Source organism: Thermobia domestica, chromosome 2, assembly GCF_964235325.1.
Source record: "Thermobia domestica chromosome 2, izTheDome1.hap1.1, whole genome shotgun sequence".
In the NCBI taxonomy this organism is placed as follows: domain Eukaryota; kingdom Metazoa; phylum Arthropoda; class Insecta; order Zygentoma; family Lepismatidae; genus Thermobia; species Thermobia domestica.
This window is the reverse complement of record NC_137455.1, coordinates 166,975,728-167,000,919: the sequence shown is the minus strand read 5'-3', so window position 1 is coordinate 167,000,919 and position 25,192 is coordinate 166,975,728. Positions and strand designations below refer to the sequence as shown.

Here is a 25,192-nt window from a genome sequence, read left to right as displayed (position 1 = left end):
CGTCTCATGTATGTTCTGGTAGTTGAACCAAACGGTAGGTTCCCTGTAGTAAAGCCAGCCGATCCGGCTGATATAATCTTAATCTCATTTGCTGCTAAAACAGCGAACATGAACAAGCAGGACTTTCTATTCGCATGTCATATGGAAAAGCATTCCAAGTGACAAGTCCTCCTGTTACTTGGTTCATGGTCTGCAAACAATGGCGGCAGTCTTTCGTCACAGTGTGTGCCAAAAAGCTTTGCATTGATCAAACGGCTGATATCCGATGGATGTAGTGGCATGATTCAGCCTCTGGATGTTCATTTCTTCCGTCCATACAAAGCCTTCGTTCTCGTTTCATCACTGATACAGCAATAAAGGGAAGTAAAGTGAATATTTGGCATCATTATATTCATGCAACTTCAGTCGTTCACAATTTACTATTCAGTGCTCCTAGTTTTCGCAACATGATTCGATTCGCTTTTCATAAGGCTGGATACTTGAATGAGGAGCCTGAAAGTTGGATCGTTCATTACGATTACTGTTTTGACGGAATTGTGAACGACGAATGTTTCAAGTGCGACTTGATTGCGTTTATCAGGTGTGCTCACTGTGAACAGAGTATTTGTGCGAGGCATGAACTCTTTTCTGAACTGCATAATGACTGTAGTAATTGGTAACTTTTCTATACAATAACAAAACCACTTCGGAATTGCAAAACAAACAACTTTTTCTTGTGTTTTATCACTTAAGTGTGCTGGAAACACAAATATAATCTAGTTTAGAGGAAATAATAAGTATAAGACACTCTCTTATGTTTTGAACTATATATTACAACTATAACATGTACTTCTATGTGACTTTCTACTGGCTGTTTTTCATAAACTCTTCGAGCTTTGCACCTAAGTCTTTGGTCACGGGCAGCAACTCGATTCAGCCAAACGTGACGTTTACTTGTCAGTACACAACAACAGAGAAGTAATTCCAGTTTTCCGACTAAGTCCCCAGGAGCGGCAGGAAAATATTCAGACTGACAACCTACAAAGAAGGATGTTTGCTGTTTGTGTGCATAATGGACTAGTGGCGTGTAGATATCAGTTGTGGGTTAAATGAAATCATTATGAACTTTATGTTTCACATGGACCGGCTGCTGGATATAGATTTCCACCTGCAAGACCAACGCTACTGCTCACTCCCAATTAGCGATGTTTTAAAGATCCTGGGTGCCCAGTTCAGATTTGTTCAACAGGAAGATATCGCTCAATATCAAGAAGATACTGATGCAGTTGAACAGATTTTTAGTTAGTTTAATCGCTTATTTCAGTTCTAAGCGGAGTGTACAGAAGTGGTATTATTTGGAGCCTGTAATATGTTTTGGAACTTACACAAATAATTTAGAAGCTTTAATGCGTTAAAAGTTGTGTCCGTTACTTATCTTTATGCAAAATTAAAATGCTTGTCAAATAAGCCTAGATTTTGATTTCATAAGACCAATATGTGAGAATGTGGCAACGGATACTAGTTTAATGTATGGGAAAATTGTCAGTTGTTTATAAATCTTGCTGAACTCAAAAGTGAAAGTTCTCCTTTACAGTGCATTTAGTACTGTATGGTATTGATCAACAGTAAAGAAATCAAAATTTTTAGATGGTCATTCTTGAATTCCGCAGGGTGGATCATTTATCTTGTAAGCTAATGGACAAGAAGCGCTGAAATTTTGTTCCATGCAAATATCGGCAGGCGGACATTGTTTGGCATACTCCGTGATACCAGAAGGTTAACAGTCTTGCCAACTCAGTATAAAGTTTTGTTTTTTCAAATGTGACTACGTCAAGGTTATTGGATATTTCAGGTCTACATATAATTGGAAAACATACAATAACACATGTCTTATGTAGTGTTGCAAAGTGAGGACGCAGCAGTATCACAAACATCGAAAAATAACCTCAGTTTGGAGAGTTCTACAACGGTAATAATGCAGGTAGGACGAATGGGGTAATGCACATCCAAAGCACTTTGATGTCAAATACTGTGGTCATCATACGACGTATTTCGAAATTGTGTTTAGGTAACTATCATATCGAATTACGTACATGGTTTCCAATAAAAGAACTCAAACTGTTCAGCAGATACGAAAATAATATGGTAAAATTTGATATATTGCTCAAAATGGCATATTTGTGGGAATTTTTAAGACAATTTTTGATTTACTTCGTTTCTATAACATCATAACAATACTTTTTTTTGTAAGTGTAATTACAATAAATTCTCGAAATATTTTAAGCAGTGTTTCAAACTTTAACAGTTTTTACCGCATCTTTAGAATGGTTTGAGATGCGAAATTGTTGTAAATGACATTGTGATCTTCACATCTGTTGAAAACTAACCATATAATTTGATGAGATACTTATCTAAGCAGTTTTTCAAAATAAAGGCTTTTGAAAGAAGTTAAATTTTCAGTCCCTTGTAACTTTGGTCGTATTCATTCGAAATCCGTCATATCATGATCATAGTATTGGACACTATAAAGTACTCTGGAAGTGCATTGCTTCATCTGTCTCATTTGCGTTATTATTGTTGTAGAGGCTACCAAAATTTTGATGTTTATGATACTGTAACATCCTTAGTTTGCAACACTGCATGACAAAAATAATCCTAGTTTGTTTTCCTTTTATACATAGATTTAAAATATGTAATAACCTGACGTTGTGTCATTTAAAAATATATTTGATGTTGGATTAGCAAACTGTTAACCTGGTCGTAGCACAGAATATGCCAAACAATATCCCGCCTGCCGATATTTGCATGGTATAAAATTTCAGCGCTTTTTGTCCATTAGTTTAAAAGTGGCAAGGACGTATCAAGATAAATGGTCCACCCTGCATATATACAACATGAAATGAATGAAATACTGTTGGGCTTATGTGGAACATTTATAATAAAAGGGAAACAAACAAAAAAGAGCCATGAATTTTAAAGGTCAATACCTCCAAAACTATGCGACCTACTGTACTCGGGTCAAGATTTCACTTAGAAACTAGTATGTGTGCTATCCAAATATACCTATACATGTTTCAGAATCCTAAGGTACTCATAGAACAATTTTTTTAGAGGGAGTTTGGCTACGGACATATAATTTGAAGTATTCACCAACTACCTCTATAAAAATTGTTGCGGAAGTACTACAGGATTATGAAACTTGGATATTTTATAGGACACATACTAGTTCCTAAGTGAAGTCTTGACCTAACTACGGTAGATCCCATAGTTTTGAAGCTTTAGACCTTTAAAGTTCAATTTTTCATGTTTTTGGCAGCCAGTAACTCCGAAAGGAAGCATTTGTGCACTCCGAAAGGTTGGTCTATAGTTTTTGTCTTATCTTGGTATCAGTTGTCAGTGTTGTTGTCAGTTGTCTTTCAAACGTTGTCGGTATTGTTTTGAAACACCCTATATATATCAGAAAGTTTGCAGTGAGTTACTAGTGACAACTGATCTGAATCAATTCACAGCTTTCTTAATAGTTGTCTCTGTAATCGGTTTTCAATAGTTATTTAATTTTCAGATTTTTAATAAAATAAATTTCATATTTTCGTACAAGGTTGTGCTTAGGTGTTAACATGCATATTTTATGAAATATTATAGTTATTTTCTATACATGCATTGTTGATATACATATCAAATAAAAAATATGGCAAGACCGTTGCATGCTTTCTATATTTATTATAAAATCATCACTCTAATACGAGGTGGTGCTGATAAGGATTGAGCCTTATCAAGAAAAAAATTAGGTAGAAAGCTGAAACTCCCACACTATTACACAATTTCCCTAGTAAGTCAATGCATTTGCGACAGCTGTCCTGCAACTTTTTAAGTCCTTGTAAATAGAAGTATTTTGTCTGCCGCTGTAACCACTCATCTGTAGCATCAGTTGCCGTTTGAAGACACTGAAAACGCTGATCTATGAGATGTTTTTTTGAGATTCGGGAACAGATGATAATCGGATGGAGCTAGGTCAGGCGAATAAGGGGGATAAGGCAACACTTGAAAGCCTAGGGTGGCCAATGTGTCCTGTGTTTCAGATGCCGTGTGTGAGGAGGCATTGTCGTGCAAAAGCAGAACATCTTTGGAGAGTTTACCACAGCGTTTGTTTTTAATGTTTTCGTGCAACTTCCTCAAGAAATCACAGTACTATGCTGCATTAATGGTTGCACCCACTGGAAGATAGTTCTCCAGCAGAATTCCGTCCTTATCCCAAAAGATTGTTGTTTCTATGCAGGCCTCTGCGCACGGCACTTCTTTGGCCGGGATGAAGAACTGTGCCTCCATTCCTTAGACCAGCGTTTCCCAACCGGTGTGCCGCGGCACACTGGTGTGCCGCGAATGGACCGCTGGTGTGCCGCGAGGAAATCGAAACAAAATTATTAATTCTATAGCAACCAAATTGCAAGACATAGGAAAAAATGTATATTTTTGTATTTCACATTAGTAGTATTAATTTCTACCATGGAAAAAATTACTGTAATTGTAATTTATTATTCTACATCTATTACTGTATAGCAGACAGTATTTCGGCTCGTACACATTTCCAGGGTTAGCTGTTATGTTACGCTTCGATTGAGTCATACTAACACCGAGAAATGGAAGCACTTGTATGGCACACGTCAAGTGAACGTTCGTGGAAAACTCATTCGCACGTGAATGACAGAACAACACTTTGTTCAACAGGTGTGTTTTGACTTCGACGCATCGCAAGCTGTGTGATTGCAATAATATGCACCGGTTTTGGTTAAAACAGCAAAGTTAAAAGTACAAGACATTTGTTTGTTCGTTCGTTATTTAGTGATGTTCGTTCTTAGTGAAAGGTTGGATAGTTTTGGAAAAAGAAAGCGTATTTTTTAAAATCTGAGTCCTATATTTCATTGCAATTGTTTTCTATTTTAAAATTAGAATAAAAAGTAAGCATAATGAAATAGCATAGGGGAAAACCAGTGCTCGAGCTTTCATCTCTGTGAGAAGATCAGTAATCACAGAAAAAAATTACCATGGTATTTTATATTTGCAAATAATAATAATATCTATGAGTGTGCCGCGAGAATTCAAGTTACACCCGTAGTGTGCCGCAAGTTGAAAAAGGTTGGGAAACGCTGCCTTAGACTGTTCCTTAGTCTCGGGATAATAACAATAGATCCACGTCTCATCACCAGTTACGAGTTACTCCAAAAAACCAACCTCACTTCTTGCAAAATGTTCTAAAACTGTCCGCAAAGTTCTCACTCTTTCCTACTTCTGTTCCTTCGTCAGGAGTTCGGAAATCCACTTTGCTGCAACCTTCCTCATATCCAGAGCATTATAAATAATGGTACCAACTCTTTCACGTGATATGCCCAAACATGTGGCAATCCTTTTGGCTGATATTCAATGTCTTCCATTATCATGTCCTGGATGGCTTGCACATTTTTGGGAACAGACACAAAACAGACTTGCCACAGGGTTTTGCACTTTCAACATCAAAATGGCCAGTTCTGAAGTTTGCCACCAGCGTTTGACAGTTGCATATGACGGCCCATGGTCCCCCAAAGTTTGTTTCATTTCATCGTAGATCTGCGTTGCACCTTTCCCTTGGAGAAACAGAAACTTCATGGCTGTCCTATCCTCCTCTGGATTAAAGCTTGCTGGAGGTGCAGTCATGTTCACTTCTGAAATGAAAAAGAAAATGACGTTAATCTTTCTTGGTAAGGCTCAATCTTTATCAGCACCCCTCGCATTGGCCCATACATAAATAGTAACCTCGCGTACTATTTATATTCTGTAATTCACATTTCACTACTTATAATAATTGTCGTACGAAATCTAAATTATCTATTGAACACAGATATTTGTAAAACACAATCTTCGCATCTTTTCATCTTTTCTGGACTACTAAGCATGCATGCGTGGATCTAAGAACCAAAATAGGAAGGCGGTCAAATCTAAATGTTTGTAGGAATTATTTTTGTATACACTAGCAAAGACCAATTCTAAATAAAGTAAAAATATCCATTAAACTGTATATGTTCCATTCATGTTATGACTATATGTGCAATAATAAATATTATTCTACATAATGAAACTGGTTTGAAGAATTCTGTGAATACTATAAATTTGAACTCATTAAATTAAAAAAAAATACATTTTATTTATTATGTCTCTTTCATTCTACCCAAAATATTAATAATTTAGATATGTAGCAAAATACTGTGCAATGCTCGGAAATACAGTCATTTTACTCTGTGGAAGGAGTGTCTAAAATAAAACTAGCCATGAATCATGTTCGATACCTTTCTCATGGTCTCAAAATTCAACTTCCGTCCAGTAAAAGTAATTTGAGCCTCACTACTATAACCTCCAAAACGTTCTATCTAGTTTATGATACATGATCATGTGAGAAGAAATTTTATACGGAAGGAGTGTAGTAGAAAGTATGGAAAGAAAATGAGAGAAGGAAGAAACGAATTGAAATTGACTGGTAATATTAAAGAGTACCTTACGTCAAGGAGAAGGGTGGAAGAGAGCTGTAGTGCATGCACGCTTTTTAACATGCTTGGCAAGTGACTTGACAGTTAAGGCTAAAGTTTTGGTTAAGACGATTCAGTTACGAACTGTTCTCCACAGTCTCTCTCTAATACTACGTAACTAAATTAAAATTTTGTTCGTACCGGCAAATTACTAAAAAGTAATACTAAAATCAATTTTTTGAATTTTGGAATTTACAAAAAGTGGTTGGACGAATAATGAACATTCTTAATTATCTGTTGTTTCTAGCGTATAAGTAATAATATTTTATAATGTATAGAAGTGATATTTGCTTTTTGAAACAAGTTCAAATTTCTCATACACAAAATACAAATCCCTTATAAAAGTTTTTATTTTTTATTTTGCAGGCTGTTGCTAAATTGATAGATGCCATAAATAGCAAAAAATCTTCGGAGGATGTAAATGAGGTTTGTACTTTTACTGTTATATTTTTTTCTGTTTTGTATAAGGAATCACCTCGCAAATTTTGTTTACACATATGAATTTGCTGGATACTATTTGTAAGAAAGAATATAGGAGAAAAGCTAATTTGAATGTAATTATGCTCGGTAAAGACAATAAAAATACTCGTAAATTAAAAAGAAAACGCAGTGAGTATATTGCATGCTCTTCTAATCATAACTTTGGGATCTCATTCTCTTCAGATTTGTCTGCTATTTTTTTTTCTTTCTTTACTTTTTACTTTTCTTACTGTAGTTCCGTATAATTTCATCGAAGTTTGTTTTTCTTCTATCAGGGTGTCTGTCGGTCACGAAAATTATGAAAAAATCAGGAAATCAGAAAACGGTCATGAAAGTCAAGAAATTTAGCTTTTGGGTCACGATTTGTTTTTACCTGTACAAATATAAGTACAGACTGGAAAATTTTGTTCTATAAAACGTCAAAATTCACCACCAAAAATGTCTATGATCGGCTTTAGACGCTACCAAATCGCAAGCAAAGCACACTTCTATCGTATGCATGAAAATCCGGCCTAATTCGCACCCAAATTCGCTCTTGAGAATGTTATAAAATTTTGTGGTATGGTAAAGAAAAGGTCACGAAAAAGTCACGAAATTTCATTTTAGTAGACATCCTGTATATCCTGTTCTTTCTTTGCTATCTTTTATTATAGTAAACTTAATTCTCTAGCGTAATTGCATATGAAGGTATACTACCGGCCACACAGTTTTTAGATGGGTGATATGTAGTCAGCACATCAGCTTTGCTTGCTGATATTTCTTCAATTTTCATATGGGCCCTCTGTAATTCAGTGGTAGAGGGCTCACCTGTTGCGCGTGGAGTCCTGATTCGATCACAGCTTCCGGCAAGTGGGGCTTTGTGTTGGACAAACATCGTGTGCGTCGATTTTCTCGGCGTTCTCCCATTTTCGTCATTCCACTATTATCACACACCTCATCATTACCGTCTTCTTTAACCTCGGTGCATGACAATGGGCTGTTTAAACTATGCTTTTAAGAAATGATACATCGAAAGCTATTTTCACTAGGAATTGAATCTCAGATCACAGATAAACACAGCTAAACGGGAACGTTTTTAATGTAGGAAAGAAATTGTAATTCTTTCTGGCAATTTTTACATCTTTTAGAAATTTCCAAATTATTGTGCATTTGTATCTGTTATATTCTACAATATTTTTGGTCTTCGTTCATTTATGTGCTGACTTTACTTATTAACTTACTGGAAAATATAGTTTACATGTAAATTAATCCACTTTCTAGACGGCAGAATTAAAGCTTCTGAAAGAAAAATGCCAGGATCCTGACCCTACTGTTAGTATAACAGCCTGTCATGGTTTAGTGGCACTTGTGGAAGATGGAGTGTTGGAAGTTCCTGCTACATTTGCCGGCCTTATATGTTCTTTACCGACGGCCAGGTATGTATAAATTGCTAATCCAGTTTCAAATAATGTGATAATCAATAAATGTAATCAGTTGTTTGTTTTATAGCAAATAGTAGACAACAGAGGTTTTCTTTCCTTTCTATCTTTAATATCTTTTTTTTTTTCTAATTGTGCAACGTCGGAAAGGATATCCGCTGCCAACTAGTTTCTCTTGTATTATAGAGAGATCAAATAATGCATATTAGAGCTCAAATTGTTATCGGTAGACCTTTTCTTATGTAATTTTATAGTCTGCTTTTGTATTCGTCCCAAGTAGTATCATCTCTTATACATGGGATCTTAGTACTAAATTAGAAGTTAATTGTAATGTCGTCCTATTGAAGCGAAGTACAAGAATAGATTTATGTGAAATTCAATTCCAATACTACTTTTTAGGTAGGTGTTGTACTCAGCCTTGAGATGTCAGGGACAGAAGTTCTCAATACATTAATTTTAGGTTAAGGTAAAATAAAATAATATGGAGACAGGCCATTTTATTACTGATGGAAGAAACACATCTATCTATATGATGGAATCGAAAAATTAGTATTCTTACTTATTTAAATAGGAGAAAATAATATTCAGGGAAACAGAATTAATCTGGATAGATTCCCCCCCCCTTTTTTTTTTTGCTCTATTGATTTTCGACTTCTTTCAAATTATATACTACTTTCCTTTAATTCTGTTATTACCTGAGCTTTTACATTCATTAATTTTTTACCTAGATTACGATGACTTACTTCACGTGGTACGTGACTATTTCTTTGTCGATGAATAAACGTTTATTGTACTTTCTTTTTTTTCTTCGTTGTGTCATTCATTTGATTAAAAATGCTTTCCATTCTTTTGTATTTGTAATTTTATCAGAACCATGTGATTAATTAGAACAAAGAAGTGCACTACCTCTTGTATAAGCACTTCTTTCACTCCGTCCTTTGTGTGTGTTCGCTTCATTTCGTTTTTTTGTTTTATAATCTATTTATTTACTGTTACTTAATTCTTGTCAAATTTTATTTACAGATCTAGTTTACTTTTGTTGGCTTTCCCTTTTCTCCTTCATTTCACACGATACATATCTCTGCCGTGAAATTTGACTTGGAGTCAGTCTCACCTATACATAATTAAATTTCGTCGACCTTGGTTAAATGTGGGATACTTCTAAAGTCTTGACTTTTAAACTTGCATGTTCTGTCATCTCTTTATCTAATTAGTACCTCCTACTAACCTGTGGTGGTTCAATTAATATTATTAACTTTACAGAGTAGTATGAGGACTAACTACACTAATCAACTTGTTTGAAATTCAATTCCGGCTGTAAATTCTCTCTCTCTCTTTTTTTTTTTCCCATAACGTTCTTATCTGAAGGCTTTCTATCTTTTTTACAAGCTACTCGTCAGTCATCTATCATAACTCGTACTGTCGAGATGAGATTCCCTCTGACATATCTAGGGAGGAGGGGGAAATGGTAGACACATAAAAATTATCGAAAATGACCGATGTTAGTGTCGAATCCATAGGTTTTGGGGTCCATGAGCTGATAGGTGACTGTTCCAATTCCCTTTAAGTCTAGTTTCAGCCCCCCAGTGCGGGTAAGACCTAGTATACCTAGGGGGAGTGACATAAAAGTGATCGAAAACGACTACTATAACTGTCGAATCCATAGATTTGGGGTCGCTGAGATTAACAGTGACATTTCTGATGGCGTTTAAATCCAAATTCAGCCCCTCGTTAGTGCCCTTAATGGCAGGAAGGGGTCGGTGACATGTGAAAATAATAAAAGATGACCGATATTAGTGTCGAATCCATAGTTTTCGAGATCACTAAGTTGAGTGGGGAACAGTTTTGGCACTCTTTAATTTCAATTTCAGCTCCTAGTTGGGGTAAAACGTGTCCAAAGATGAGGCGTATACAGTTCGATAGATCGTATTGTGTTGATCAAAATGGTATGTGTGAGTGTAAAAGCTTGTGCATAGTTTCCGAGGGAAAAAAAAAAACTGTACACCTAAACATTGACGCTGTAGGTGAAATTATGACACTAGAAGACGACAATACTTATTGTAGTTAATAAGATAGAGCCTAGAATTTTCATTAACTGTTCCAAAGTTGAGATATATATATCAGTCAGTAGATCACATCGAGTTTAGGAATACTTCAAGTGAATGATTAGTTGATGCGGAGGATGTTCTTTAGGAATAAGGAAGGGGAGATATCTTAAAGCTGAGTTCGACTTTCGTGTGCAATGAAATGTGGCAATGGTGGGATGGATGAATCAGTAACATGCTTGTGAATAAATTCTTATGCGTAATTTTTAAGAAAATGGATAGAAACGAATTCCTGTGAGGTTAAACAATATGTCATTCGTTGCCAATAATAATTGGTGCATTTTATTCTCTTCGAACATTACTTACGTATTTCTGTACTGTATATAAAAACAACCCTAAATAGCCGATTCTGTGTATTATTGCTTGTCCTTTTTTAACGGTGCCACACATACTACTGTATAATTTACGTACTTGCTGCTTGTAAGTGTTTGTTTTGGTCAGATTTCTATTGTTATTTAAATTATTTAGCACGAGTTGAGTTGAGTTGTTAAGTTTAACGTCCCGTTCAGCAGCGAGGCTATATGAGACGTGGACCTACTGATTAATGTGGAATCCGAACCACATGAGCTCCTGCCGGGAATTGAACCAGGGTCTCCCACGCCAAAGGCGTGTACGCTAACCGCTGAGCCACGGAGAAGCTCAAATTATTATTTAGCATGTTATCAACAGTGCATAAGAAAGGATTTTATAAATTATGAATGCTCTTTACATCTAGAATTCAGAATTTAAATTTAAAATATATCTGATAGTTTCTTAAATATTTCACTGAATCAAATAGCTGCGATATGAAAGGAGGTAAGTTATCATCATCATATTGCGTATTTAGCAACGACATCCAATTATTAATTTGAAGTGTAGTAAGGTAATTATTTTCTATTTTCTCTAGATGTATACATAATTTGAAGAATATTTTTTATGTTTTATTTATTTATTTACTTATTTTTAAGGCATTATACAGGTATCATCTCAGCAATTGGAACTTTGTTGCTAATAGATTTGAAGACTCAAATTCAGAAAAATGGTTACTATATATGCCCCTTCAATCTCCATACGCTTAAACATCCTCTAATCACAGTCCTCAAACAGAAGAAGGATGTATGGGTTGATGTTTTCAGTCAAGTTACATACTTTTGTGATAACCACGAAAAAGTGTAAGTATACAGAATAGTTCTGTATAGAGAAAATAATAGGTGATTACACATTGTGTTTGTACGACATATTTATTGAACTTGGGTGGTATCATCCAACATAAGGCAGAAGTGTTTACTTTATTTATTTATTTTCTCCAGATGTATTTAGCCGTGGAAAGTTTCTGGTTTTGCCAGTCATAATTTGAACATAATTAATTATAAATTAAATTAATAAATAATTTAATTTATTAATTAATAAATTGAGCACGTCGAGTGAAGTCCTTAGAAAAAATATGTTAGGTCATATTCAAAAAGCCTTTTCTTTTCAATTTTTCTTATAAGTCTAATTATGGCTTTAAAATATATTATTTTAGTAGCTAGAAGCTAGGATTTAATAAATAACTCAAAATTGAAAAGCGCTTTTGTTTCATGTTACATTATACGTGGATGAGGGTACAACAAATTTTAAGGAGTGGTTTGCCTTATTAAAAATTAAATTGATTAAATAAGGACAATGATACTGACCTTTCCTTAAAATATGAAATGGAAATTACATGCATATACAATGTAAACACTAATGTACCGTAATTAATGACGTTTTAAAGAAGAGTAAAATTAGTAAATAAGATTACAATACAAAAACTAATACAGCTAGTGACATGTTACTGTTTATACACATGTTGTGATATGTAAATACAATTAAGTAATTTCCATATCTGATTTAGGTTAGTTAGGTTACTTGTTTTATTATTATTGTTATTATTGTCATTTGAATTGACAAGAGGGTAAGATAAAAATCCAAAACAGAAATGAATTGAAATATAATTTTAGAAAAATGTTAAAAAATTCAGTTTAGTTTGAAAAATAACATACCTTCTCAGGTGTGGTTAATTGTCTTTAGCTTTTCGACTACTATTATTAAACTTTCTATTGCTATTCCAATTTCTAAAACCACGATAGTAAAACTGACGCATTTTCAGAGTTCGAGTTTATCACTTGTTTTTACATTTCTCTCTTTTATGAAAAGAACAAAACATCGAGTTCTACCAGAGTTGTACAGGATTTTAAAATTAAACATAATATTTATCTTTGAATAAATAAATAAAAAACTTTTCCAAGAAAACGCAGTATGGGACAATTTTTAGTTTTGAAGTTGCTGCAAATATGACAGAGCAAACATTCAACAATCATTATATCTATAAGCCAGATCTAATTAATTGTTCAAGTGACGATTTTAGGGTTGATTCTGCGATTCGCGTAGCTGTACTAAAAGTTTTACATCAATATTGTGTATAGTTAATCGACTGCTTTAAAACTATTTCAGGATATATTTATATATTTAAAACTATAATTCTGATATATATATATATATATATATCTCAGAATTATGTGTTTATTATTTTAAGTTTCAGCTGAGCAGTAAATCTCTTAACCAAAAACTTTCTTAACCAATGTCAACTCAATTACAAATCCTTTTATTATCAATCTGTGCCATTTTGCAGTCTTTCTTCACACATTAGACCAGGCAGGGATGCAAATAACTACTCGCCCAGGGCGAGTATTTAATATCATATCATATCATAAATGATTTCTATTGTAAGATGTGGGCTAGTAGGTTTTTTCTTGGGCTAGTAAAATTTTTGTTGTTTATTTCCATCCCTGCATTAGACATAATCACATATACCTTATTTTTCTTCAACGTAGCTTCTCTTCGTTAATATGATCTTATTATCAACTAACTTTTCATTGTTTGCACATACATCATAATTCGATAACTTGTCTTAAACTCCAGTTGAAACATTCTACATCTTATTTGTGCACGCTACTTCTCTTAACAACACATAGTACAGTACCTAATTCACAAGCGCTTTCTACCCAAACAATAACTGCAGCAAAATATACTAGCTGAAATGCTTGTTCTTCGCATGGAGAAGATAAGTTGAACACTCTTCACCTCGTACGATAGGTATTTGAATCAAAGGGAAATGAAAAAAAAAAAAAAAAAACTCAACTCGACTCTAGTGCTATATTCAGAAATGCATTTCAGACTGTGCAGCCGTTATTGTTTGCGAAAAGTTTAAACTCCCTCCCCTTCTCCCCTTAGGATACTCATTTCAATGAAAGTTATAAAATTGTAGGTGAGCCCAAATGTTAATACATTCAAAAATTCATTTTAAACGATTCGAAAGTTTCTTTTCTTCGGTTATTTTGTAAGTACAAAATAAGAAATTAAAATACTTTAGAAATTGTTCCCTAACGTTTTTGGATGCGGAATTTTCGTAAATACTGGAGCGTTTGACCATTTATTTTTTAATAAGCTGTTTATACACCGAATTTCATCTCACTAGCATAAGAGGAACTCTTCTTCCCTTAGGATACACATTTTACTGAAAATAATATGATTAAAAACCCGGCTTGAGCCAAGTGCGAACTATAGTTAAAATTTCATATCTAATGTTTTAGCCATTTTCTACTGATTCTAATGTCATTTTTATATATATTGAGGGGGAAAAATATAGAAATTGCCTTCTTTTTCCATTGGAAAGTGGAATTTCCGAAAATGCATAGGCACTTGTTCACTTGTTTCTCATAAAGAGATTGCATATACCAAGTTTCATCTCCCTAACATGAGGGGTTCATGAGATAGTGTATTTTTGGCATATGTTTTAAAAACTTCTTTATTCTTCTTTTTGGCATATGTTTTAAAAACTTCTTTATTCTTCTTAGAATGGGCCTCTTAATGAAAGTAACATGATAACATAACTCGGCTTTAAAGTATTGCTAGCTGTGTTCATAAATTCATGTCGAACAATTCACCTATTCTCCCGTGATGATGAGAAACGTAGATTTCAATGTCGAAAAATACATAAATTCCCCTTAAAAGCAGAATTTTCGGAAATACTTATTTCATTACTTTTAGTAAAGAATTTACACACCGAGATTTGGCATTCTGAGTAAATAATGGAAAACTTTAATATGCTTAGAAATACCCTTTCCCATTTTAAGTGCAGAATTTTCAAAAACGTTGAATCACATGTTCAGTTATTTTTTCATGAAGTTTATATGCCAAGTTTTATTTTCCTATCTGCAGGGATTCGTGTGATATGCTTTATTCTCGCAAAATGTTTGAACTGCCCGTTAAGATACGTATTTCCAAAAATCCTTTTCCTTATCTCGTTCTTCCGTGATGAAAGCCATATCGCCCAAATTTCACGTTTCTAATTAAAGTAGTATGGCCTGGGCAACGATGAGTGAATCACTGCTACTTTTATAGCATAGTATATATACTTATGTCTAAATGCGTATTTCTTGTTGGAATTTAGTGTTATGGACTCTTTTATTATGAAATTAACTATCAAAACTGTATTAGTATCTTGTAGTTTGGAAGAGAATGTGATTGATTGAATATACTTAGTAGTAAAGTTACACTAAGTATATTCAAACTTTTCTTTTTAACTCCATGTAATTTTTTTCTACATAAGAAATTTATAGAGAGCTTAAGGAATGCGTTGTAATAAGAATTGGAGGGCTTAAGAAATACGTTGTAATAGTAACAAATGCTTTACGTGGAAAGAGCAGAGAAGCTACGACGAGATGACCACTTTGTGACAGGTCTGCCAGCCGATGCTGTATTACGTATTCCCTGCTAGTGCAGTATTTCAAGTTATTTACCTTTTTTTTTTTTTAAAAAAAAAAAAAAACTTTGCACCATAAAATATGTTTTATTTTATTCTATGTAAGATATTTAATGTTTTCTGTATTCGTCTCTTAAGTTTGTAGAATTAAGAAACAAAGATTTTATCTTCACAGGGTGAAGGAAAATGCTGTTGAGTTGCTTCGACCTTTCTTTCTGTATGTATTATGTGATCCATCACTACAATCGCAGACGCCTGAAAATTGTAAGAGACAGTTGTGGAGTGTGGTGTTGAGATTACCAGTTGATATTGACATGCAAAAATCGCCGGAAAGCGGTTTGCTATTCGAAACTTTGTCCTGGCTTCAGGTAAGTGTTTTTACTTTAGTTCCTTTTTATTTGATATTGACGATATGTGAAGTGCATTATTGTAAATCCTGGCATAATTAACTTCCGTTTATTTATTAATTTTTGTATTTATTGAAGCCCAATAACGAATATTGCCTGAAAGCATGTACTTTGTTTGGAGTGTCATGTTCCTTATCAGCATGGAGGCTATATGAGATGCGAATCTACAATTTAAGGTGAAATCTGAGTATCATATAGCCATATCGGAAATCAAATACGCAAGCATATGCATAGGAAGTCCGCATTCTAATAATTTGGGAGTATTGACCTTACATTTATATCATCCCATATACTTAATTTTCTTCAGGAAATGTGACATAAATTGCGAAATGTAAGAAAATGAAATGAAATCTTTCAGTTTTACGTCCCACGGTTATGCCGGTTAGGCTAAAGGAGACGGTGATGGTGAGAAATGAATGAAATGGTGGAATGAAGAAAGTGGGAGGAAATGGGAGAACCCCGAGAAAACCCACGAGCACGGTGTTTGTCCACAAAGTCCACACGGCGCGAGCTAGGATCGAACCAGGGACCCCAAGCACCGAAGGTGAATGCTCTACCACTGAGCCACCGCGCCCCCTGCGAAGTGTAAGAAACAGGTTCTTCGCTTACTATATCTTTTTTTGAAAAAAATATGCAAAATAAGCTTTGCTAAAGAAAGAGGAGTGTAAAAATATTATTAAACTTAACAATAAGAAGATAAAAAATATTTCTATTTATTATTTCATTGATTTCTTTCTTATGTTGTAGTAAATAAAATTGGTCTTAAAATCTATGAACAGTACTATATCAAAAAATGAAGGAAATAATTTATATTATATACACTAATTCCTCTTTAGGTGCATATTCAGTGATACACAGAACAATAAAATACACGACTGGATCGTGATTCGAATTCGAGTCTCCTGATGCATTGATCACTATGTTATCCAGCCCGCTTCTTGAACAGCCAGTCATTCTATCATTGTTAAAATCGGTGCTTAGCTGCTCAGACCTGAGCTTAAATTTCAGTCCAATCATACATCTTTTTTATCTTTTTGTGTATCCTGAACAGTAGGTAAGAAGTCGAAATTTAAATCGTGGCCGCTCCTGTAGCATTTATGTAAACTTACGTTAAGGTTAAATATTGTATAATTCTGCAAAATTACTAAACAGTACACTGAGTAGGGAAAGATACTTACGTACAGATTACTTCAGTTTTAAGGTGTAAACAAAAAATACTTCTCAGAATACCATGTGCATCTTCATTTAATGAGTTTCAAACAATACACTCTATCTGTGAGGTCGATAATAAGTTAATTTACTGTAAGAAATGTGTATTTGGTTGTGATTGTTGAGAGATTAGTAATGTATTTTTGGAAATCATTGTTATTGCATTTTATAATGTATAAAAGAGAACGTGCATTTGTAACTTCCATTTTCACGCCAAAGCTGTCGTATGTTTGGAATCATATTTTTATATGATGACTGGTTTTTATTATAGCTAGAGGCACGAGTTTTTCACATGCGCGATAAAACGAAATGCGTCAGAATTAAGTAATTTTCAGTTCCTCGACGTTTTATGATATTCTATGTGTATATTCATTGGTTTCCGTTGCACGATAAAACACGAAATTGGCAGTTTTGCGCGAAATTTTTAACAATACGCGAAATAACGTGAAATTTTAAAAATAAATTTTTAGTAATTTAAAAACGCTAGTTTGACGAAACGGTATGACGTGACATGAACGGTGCATTTTGAGTGATTCGGATACGGCTATAGAGAACTTGTTGCGCGTTAGCGATCACCATCGCAGCTGGATGGGGAGTTCCGAAGTGATGATTGTTTGAAGTTTGTTGTAATGCCGTTACTTCGTATGTGTGGCTTTCAACAACCAGTGCCGGTTATGAGATTTTTTTTCTCCAAGTATGGACTGGTGATAAGTGACAAATGTACAACAATGTAAAGAAGAAAAATGTGAAAATATGTAATATGCTTATGTTTAATGCTTAAATGTAGCTTATGTCTATATGTTTTCAGAATACAGCAAAACTTTCCTACTCATATAATAAGTTTACTTACTGATTTTCCTTCAGTTTGATATATAATTTTCTATAAGTGAAATTTACAATATCAAGTAAAATATTCAGTGTGTTTTGTTTTTAGATAATTAATGGATGGTTTATTTCTGTAGTGATCTATGAGTAAAAGGAACAGTTGTATAAAGGTCAGGGAATATCTTTTCCACAAAAGCTACAAACTGCAAAACTTTATTTGGAAAATGCGACAAAATGCGAAATATGAAAACCGAAACGCGAAATTTTTAAATTCTTAGTGCGAAAAACTCGTGCCCCTAATTATAGCCGACTTTTGAAAATTCAATTCTCGAAATATGTTATGGAATACATTTCACTATTATTATAGATTTTTTTCTTGAACTGTTGCGCGTAAAAGTGGGGGAATGTGGGTTTACGGAATATGAATATGTCATAATGATTGGTGTAGGAAGGGGGATATAGGAAAGATTAGGGTCAGACTTGTAACCAATTGTCTTTGCATCTTGGCTGTTGGAGCAGCAAATATTTGATTAAAAATAAGGAAGATAATCTGGTTTAAGAAAAAAGAAAGAAAAAAAAACTTTATAAAAATGTAGAATCGTGTATAATTTATTTATTTTATGGATATGTTGGAGTTAGTTGTTCAAAATACTAATATATATATATATATATATATATATATATATATAATATGAAAAAGTCTGGTAGCATCCTATTTTTACCATAATTTAATTTTTACTTGTCGTGAAATTATTTTGATTTCGGAAAAGTGGTTAGTTTGCTTGAAATATATCCGTATATAATGTATTTACAAGAAAATGTCTTGAATGCATATGGGTACTGCATAACTGTGTTATGGAAGTGGGGGTTACACCTAACAAGAATGACTGGAAAGAAAGTTTACACTTATGTATTGTGTATATACTAATTGAATAATTTCATATGACATTATAACTTTGTCGACAAGGGTATCCAAAGTTCAAAATGGAACATTATTTTCAGTAGAATTATTTCGATACTTCACGAATTATCGCTTCAAATTTTGAAAGATTTGACTGTTAAGTGTTTTGCTGCTAATAATATAAAAAATGTTAGGTAGTTTAGTACAATCATGTGTGCATGATGAGAGGTCGTATATACACAATAGAACTTCTTAAAGATATTGCAATTCCCAATTGGCGACAAAATTGTCGATTGGTAAGATACAGCAACTCTTAATGAAACATTCTCAACATCGAACCAGCTTCCGTATGGAGAGGCTAAATACTACTTATTATAACAACAACATGGCCAATCATTCAATACATTTCTGTTGATCCTATAAGTAAATTACCAGGTTGGTAGACGCGCATTTGGTCTAATCATGAAGTTAATTATTGAAATTTGAAATGAAGCCGCTAAGATATGAATTTTAACGGGTACCAATGTAGGCCTGAACTAGGCTTTGGATATTGTTTGCTACAGAGAGTTATTAGATAAGTAAAATAAATTATTTTGTAATGTTAATCATTGTTCAGTATAAATACTTAATATGAGAGCTCAATTAAAAAGAAAGAAGTTTTAATTTCAAGGAGGCAAACACGATGTACTGCTTGGAATCAGTGGACACAGTGTCCTATGTGTGCTGAAAAATACCGGATAGATCAATCTTTTAATTATTTCGTTAAATATTGACGACTATCGAAGTCGGATGATTGTGATATTCCTTTCCCTTAGAAATGAGAAGTGAACAAAATTGAGGAATTATTACGAATGAAATCCTAATACCCGTTGATCTTCTCAGAGAGAACACTTTGAACCATTTATTTCTCAGTGATAAACTTTAAGGTATTAGTTAAATTTGAGTAAAACTATTGATGATATTATTCCAATTTTTATCCAGATTTTCTTCATCTAGTTTTAAGTGTAGGCTTTTTTGTCCTAACGCTGTATGATTTATACACGTACCTTTCTATTGAAAAATTGTTTGGTGGATAACCTTAACATCCTTAATGGCATGGTTGGACATCACTAAATGTTTTGACAACCCTCATACATCAGAATCCTTAATTCAGGTACTGATATTTCTCTTGGTTATATCTACATATCAGGGATGTGCAAGTTGACACAGGAGGTGGACCAATCGCAGAGAACTTACGGGCGTCGAAGGGCGTACGAGACAATGTATATTTTCACAAGAATTGAATAGCCACATTCAGTGCAGAATCTCGTTCATCGTACTAACATCACAGGAATACCACAGGTGCTATAGTAGTAACAAAAGTATTTACTTACTAAAAAAAAAAAAAAAAAAAAAAAACTATTTGAGTCTGAAACGTGATCTTTCGTGTTCTAAACCAGTATCTCAGATGTTTGGTGGTACACTGGATGTTCCAAAGCGGAGGCTGTTTTCAAGGTGGATGTTAGCTACCATTGTTCTTTCTCCGAATTTAGCTTTAAGTGCCAAATGAGTTGTTCACATAGATACATGCTGCCAAATAATACCAACATCCTCATGTTGAAAGTAGGTAAAATAAGACACTTCTTGCTTGGAAAGTATTTCACACAGAAATGTTGTAGGTAGGAGCTCTTTCTTTGAATACTCATTTCGAAGCTACGTTCTCCCAAAGTTCAACAGGTTCCATTTACATATTGTCAGGAGCACTGTTCAGGGCAGTGCTAAATGATTTGAATAATAATAATAATAATAATAAAATTAAATCTCTAAATCTGATATTAAATTCTTCAAGCGAATCTACCAATGATTCTGCGTAGAAAGCGAATGATTTATTCCGTTTGTACAGAGTTGCAAAGTGATAGGTATTTTCATTTCTCATTTGATTTTCCCATATATTAAGTTTTCTCGGAAAGATTTCTATACCTGTAAAGTTAATAAGCTAGTTGACTTTGCGTTTGCAACTTTGAATTCAGATCATTTGAGTGACAGCTAATATCCACAAGGAACTCAGGGTACACAGCTAATTTTCATTGCCGAACTGTGGCACAGATTTTCCTTTCATGTTTATGAAAAGTGCCACCTCATTTTCAAATTACAGGAACGCTGCAGCATCTTACCCGTGCTCAACCATGTATTTCTGAGTAGTACATGAAATCTTCAGCGTTTCCAGATCGTCTGCAATTCTTTAAATTTGTAGTGATTGAGACGTTTCGACTTTACAAAGTTGACACAAGACACTACTGTATTAATGACGTGGGCAAATTTGAGTGTTTTGATTTAAACATTTTCCTTGTGTAAAATATAGAAGAAAAATACACGTTATTGATATCAGTTTTTCTGTCTAGTAACTCTTCCTTCAGTTTCTTTAAACCCCTACATTTGGTCCAATCACTGAAGGAACTTCATCAGCCAATATTCCATACAGTTTTTATCATTTTAGCTGAATTTTGTCAAATGCACGTTTCACCTCCGGGAAGATATCTTCCACATAGTACTATCTTTCATAGATTGTAAGACGAACATTTCTTTTATGTAAATATGAAAATTACCAACTGAACTGTGCCCTTGACGTCACAGATTTCATCCAAAGCTATTGAGAATGCCTCGAATGAATTGATAATGCCTTTCACGTTCGATACAATATCGTCAGTCATGATATGTATGTGCGTACCGATTGTCCGATTGTTCAGCGTGATAAGCTAATTCGTTAAAACAAGCTGCTTTGTCTGAACACAAAACATCTATAACCGGTACTGAACATTGTCGTACAAAATCAGCATCAAAATAAAACTAACAATGTTTTGCTATTTTTTTTTCACATACTATGAAACTAGGACAATTTCCCTGACATCATCACTTTGTTTTTAAAAAGTCATTGATGATCACATAAGTTTTTTATTTAATCTTCTCGAAGCTGTCTTGCAAGTCATCAAAATTAGAATGTTTTGTAGTATAATGCCTTTTAATGCTATACTCCTTCATTACTGTTAAACTTTCCTGACAATACGACAAAGTGGGTTGCTTTTCTCATTATTGAAAAGTAATCGTGAGTCCATTTTTCTTAGAAACACGCGGGGTGCAGTGTAGACTTTCTTTTCTTTCTTTCTTTTTTTTTTATGTGATGATAAGATTATTAACAAGAGGCTACCTAATACGGTGACAATATACCACACGAAACAACAAAACCAATTGCAAACTAAAGTTCACCTTGCCCTGCGAACTGATCTCGTGAGCTTTTACTTATGACGAGGTTTGAACCACAAAACCCAGTGAGAGGGTTTGCGGGCGAAGAGAAACGTTGGTTTCCGTGTTGTTTTCTTAGCATTGCGAGAAATAAGTTTTATACTACACGATCGAGCTTGAAAAAACTTTTTCAAATTCAGTTTGAGAAATTACGTAAGAAATAGATTTTCAATAACTGGTCAGGGGCCGCATAAAAGGGTTCATTGAGCCGAGACCAGCCCGGGGGATCGGCTGTTGTACATGGTTGCTATAAATAAATTATCGTGCTAATAGGCGGCTTCATAAACTCCTATATGGGTACACAGGCACAATAAAGTCCTTTTTATTATGTTGATAACTTAGTAATTTACTTATAATCGATCGAAGAAAGGAGATGACAAAAAGTCAAACATTAGTTCTATTTATTATTATAAATATTAACTTCTTACGTGTTATACACTTTCGTAACATCATTTCCAATTTTTGATACTATAAAACTATCTACATATATCAGAATTTCATTTATCTTACCTTAAAGCTTATCTTTTTTGACTTCAGTGCTAACTAACTTCTACAATTAGAAAATTATGAAGTATATAGCAACATAGTTTCATTTTCCGGTTACTCCACTGACCGGTACTACACAATAAGTCGTTGTTAGCCAACCATCCACTGCCACTATTTAAATAAATTTAGTTCACCTAACAATCATCATAAATTCCTGGTTTCAGCATCTCTGTGTGTGTGTGCGTAATCCCACTAACATATTTCATCCTGGTATCTGGTTCTTGTTCTTCCTACGCTATCCAGTCTTCTGCATAAGTAGAAACTTCTTAGATAAACTGTTATATGAAGTAAGGAAGGAATCAATCAATTTTACCTGAACCTTATCCCCTGTAGGCGCAAATCAATTAAATCTCAAGAATGAAAAAAAAAAGCTAGTTCGATTGTCTAGTCAATAGCACTTTTTCACTTTTTTTTTGACTCTTATGGTACAGGATATGTCAGTACCCGCATAACGAATTTTTACTTGTCTTTCTGTATCACTCTTTTGGTTGAGTGTATTCCTGATTAATTCACTTCTTATTCAATCCTCTCTCGTCTTTTTGAGAATGTTTTATAGGAATTTTATCTCTATTTCTGGACACCGCTCCACACTCTTTTCGCCATTCTGAAGGATATTATAGGCTCCAAAGAAAGTACAGAAACAAAGAGAATAACAGAATAGTTTGATTTTGTGGAGGTACTACAAGTAAATAATATAAAGTCCTCCATTTATCATAACTATTTAGTGATAGTGTAGGAATTAATTTTGTACTAAACTTTCGTAAAACGTATTCAAGGGCATGCATTTTAACTTTATAAATATTTACTGTTTCATTATTGTGTTGTTTGTGTTTATTTCTATCTATTTTAATAATAGATTTAATTTTTAGGTTGAAAGTGAAACTGGAGTACGAGATGCTAGCTTTGTATATGTAGAACTAGCTGATATTGCTCTAAACCACAACAATATTAAATTAGCGTCAGCGATAGCACCAATAATTTCATCATTGGCACTTCGACTAGTGTGTAAAGGATATGACCCAAGACATAGTTTGCGTTGTTTGTTAAGCATTCTAGAGCAGAGTGTTCAATCTGGAAATATGGTTGTTATGATATTGACGGAAGCCATTCAGAAATGTCCAGCAGTGTACTTAAAAGATTTCGTGATTGTTTGTAAGTATTTGCATAAATGTATGTATTGTTTGTTTTTTTGCCCTTGTTCTCTATATCGTGGTATTATAGGTCAAGTTAGTTATCATGGTAGTATTAATTTCGTAATGGTACAGTTGGATTTCAAGAAACGAGATAAAAATTAAATATAATCATGTTTGTTGTTCATTGGGAATCAAACTTTCAACCACGTGAACTGAAGGAGAGCGTGCTATGTTTTGTCTTTATTTTGTGAAAACAACTTTGTCTCTTGTTTTATTTTATAGTAGCAGAAAATATTCCGTTTTGTTCTTTGTATATATCGGATGTTGAAATTGTGTGAACAACTGAGATTGCCATCGTTTAAGAAAACTTGAAAGAAGGATAAAATGTCTAATAAACACGGAAAATGCATCTGTTTAAAGTTACAAACTACAGAAAATGACGAAAAAATAAACTACCGATAGCTTCATGGCTCGAACATTATGGGTCCAATATTAATCAGTTCGAAAAATTACTAGTATGCGCACTGTGTGCACTCGGTATGCGACAGTATGAGCTCTGTCGAAATAACAGTTTCAAAATTCTGCCGTACGGACGCAACGAATTGTATAAAGGAAGTTGGAGTATGATGAGGCACTTCTAAGCATGAATTAAACATAAATAACAATATTCAAGTAGGTACAATGTGAAAACTTTTTTTTAGTAGTGGCGGCTTTAGCGGGTAGCCCGAATAGGCACGGGCCTACCCGAAAATTGTGAAAAATATATAAACGCTAAAAGATAAAATAAAGAGTAAATATATTTTCCACTATTATATTAATGGTAAATAATTATTTAACAAATAGCATCAACCATTACTGTAAAAGTAATTTCCTACTGTCATTAATTAATCAAATGTGTATATGTATCCATAAGCGAGGGAGCGGACCTATCCAAAATTAAAATCCTAAAGCCGCTCCTGTAGTTTAGTACTCGAAAATTAGTAATATCACTTTTCCCTTTCATATATATATATAGGGTGTCTGGAATGGGACTGACGTTTTTAAAAGTGTATAGTTTTAATATGGTCAGAGATATAGAAGAAAAAACATTCAAACAGTCATTCAAACAACAAAACTTTCGACGTGTTTACCACAAGGATCTCCATCATGCAACAGTATTCAGGCGTGGAAGGATCAATTTTTATCAACGGGGAGTGTAGTGAAACAACACAGCGGTGTTAAATCGTGTGTGTCAGAAGAAAGTGTGGAAGCAATAAGAGAGTGTTACTCACGTAGCCCGAGGAAGTCAATTCGCGCAGAGAACAGGCAATTGGCGATTTCAAAATCAACAGTGCACGATGTGTTACACAAACGATTACGTTTGCGTTAGTATAAGTTGCAATTGTTGCAAGAAATTAAGCACAACGATAAGCCACAGAGAGCAGCAATTGCTACTGAAATTCTGGATAGGATTGATTATGACCATAATTTTCTATTGAACATTGTTTTCTCTGATGAGGCAATTTTTCACTTGTCTGGCTGTGTTAACAGACACAATGTTACGATATGGGGATCTGAGAATCCGCATGCGTACATAGAACATTCCAGAGAC

The 25,192-nt window shown here is 34.0% G+C and overlaps 1 protein-coding gene across 1 annotated transcript in view; it reads left to right on the top strand.

Moving 5' to 3' along the window:
- LOC145677131 (focadhesin) overlaps window positions 1–25,192 on the top strand; it is an 88,081-nt gene that overhangs the window by 6,515 nt on the left and 56,374 nt on the right. Inside the window, exons 2-6 of the mRNA XM_081747778.1 lie at window positions 6,900–6,959; window positions 8,274–8,428; window positions 11,484–11,687; window positions 15,477–15,669; window positions 23,338–23,620. Coding sequence (XP_081603904.1) covers window positions 6,900–6,959; window positions 8,274–8,428; window positions 11,484–11,687; window positions 15,477–15,669; window positions 23,338–23,620 — 895 coding nt within the window. The remainder of the gene's footprint in view (window positions 1–6,899; window positions 6,960–8,273; window positions 8,429–11,483; window positions 11,688–15,476; window positions 15,670–23,337; window positions 23,621–25,192) is intronic.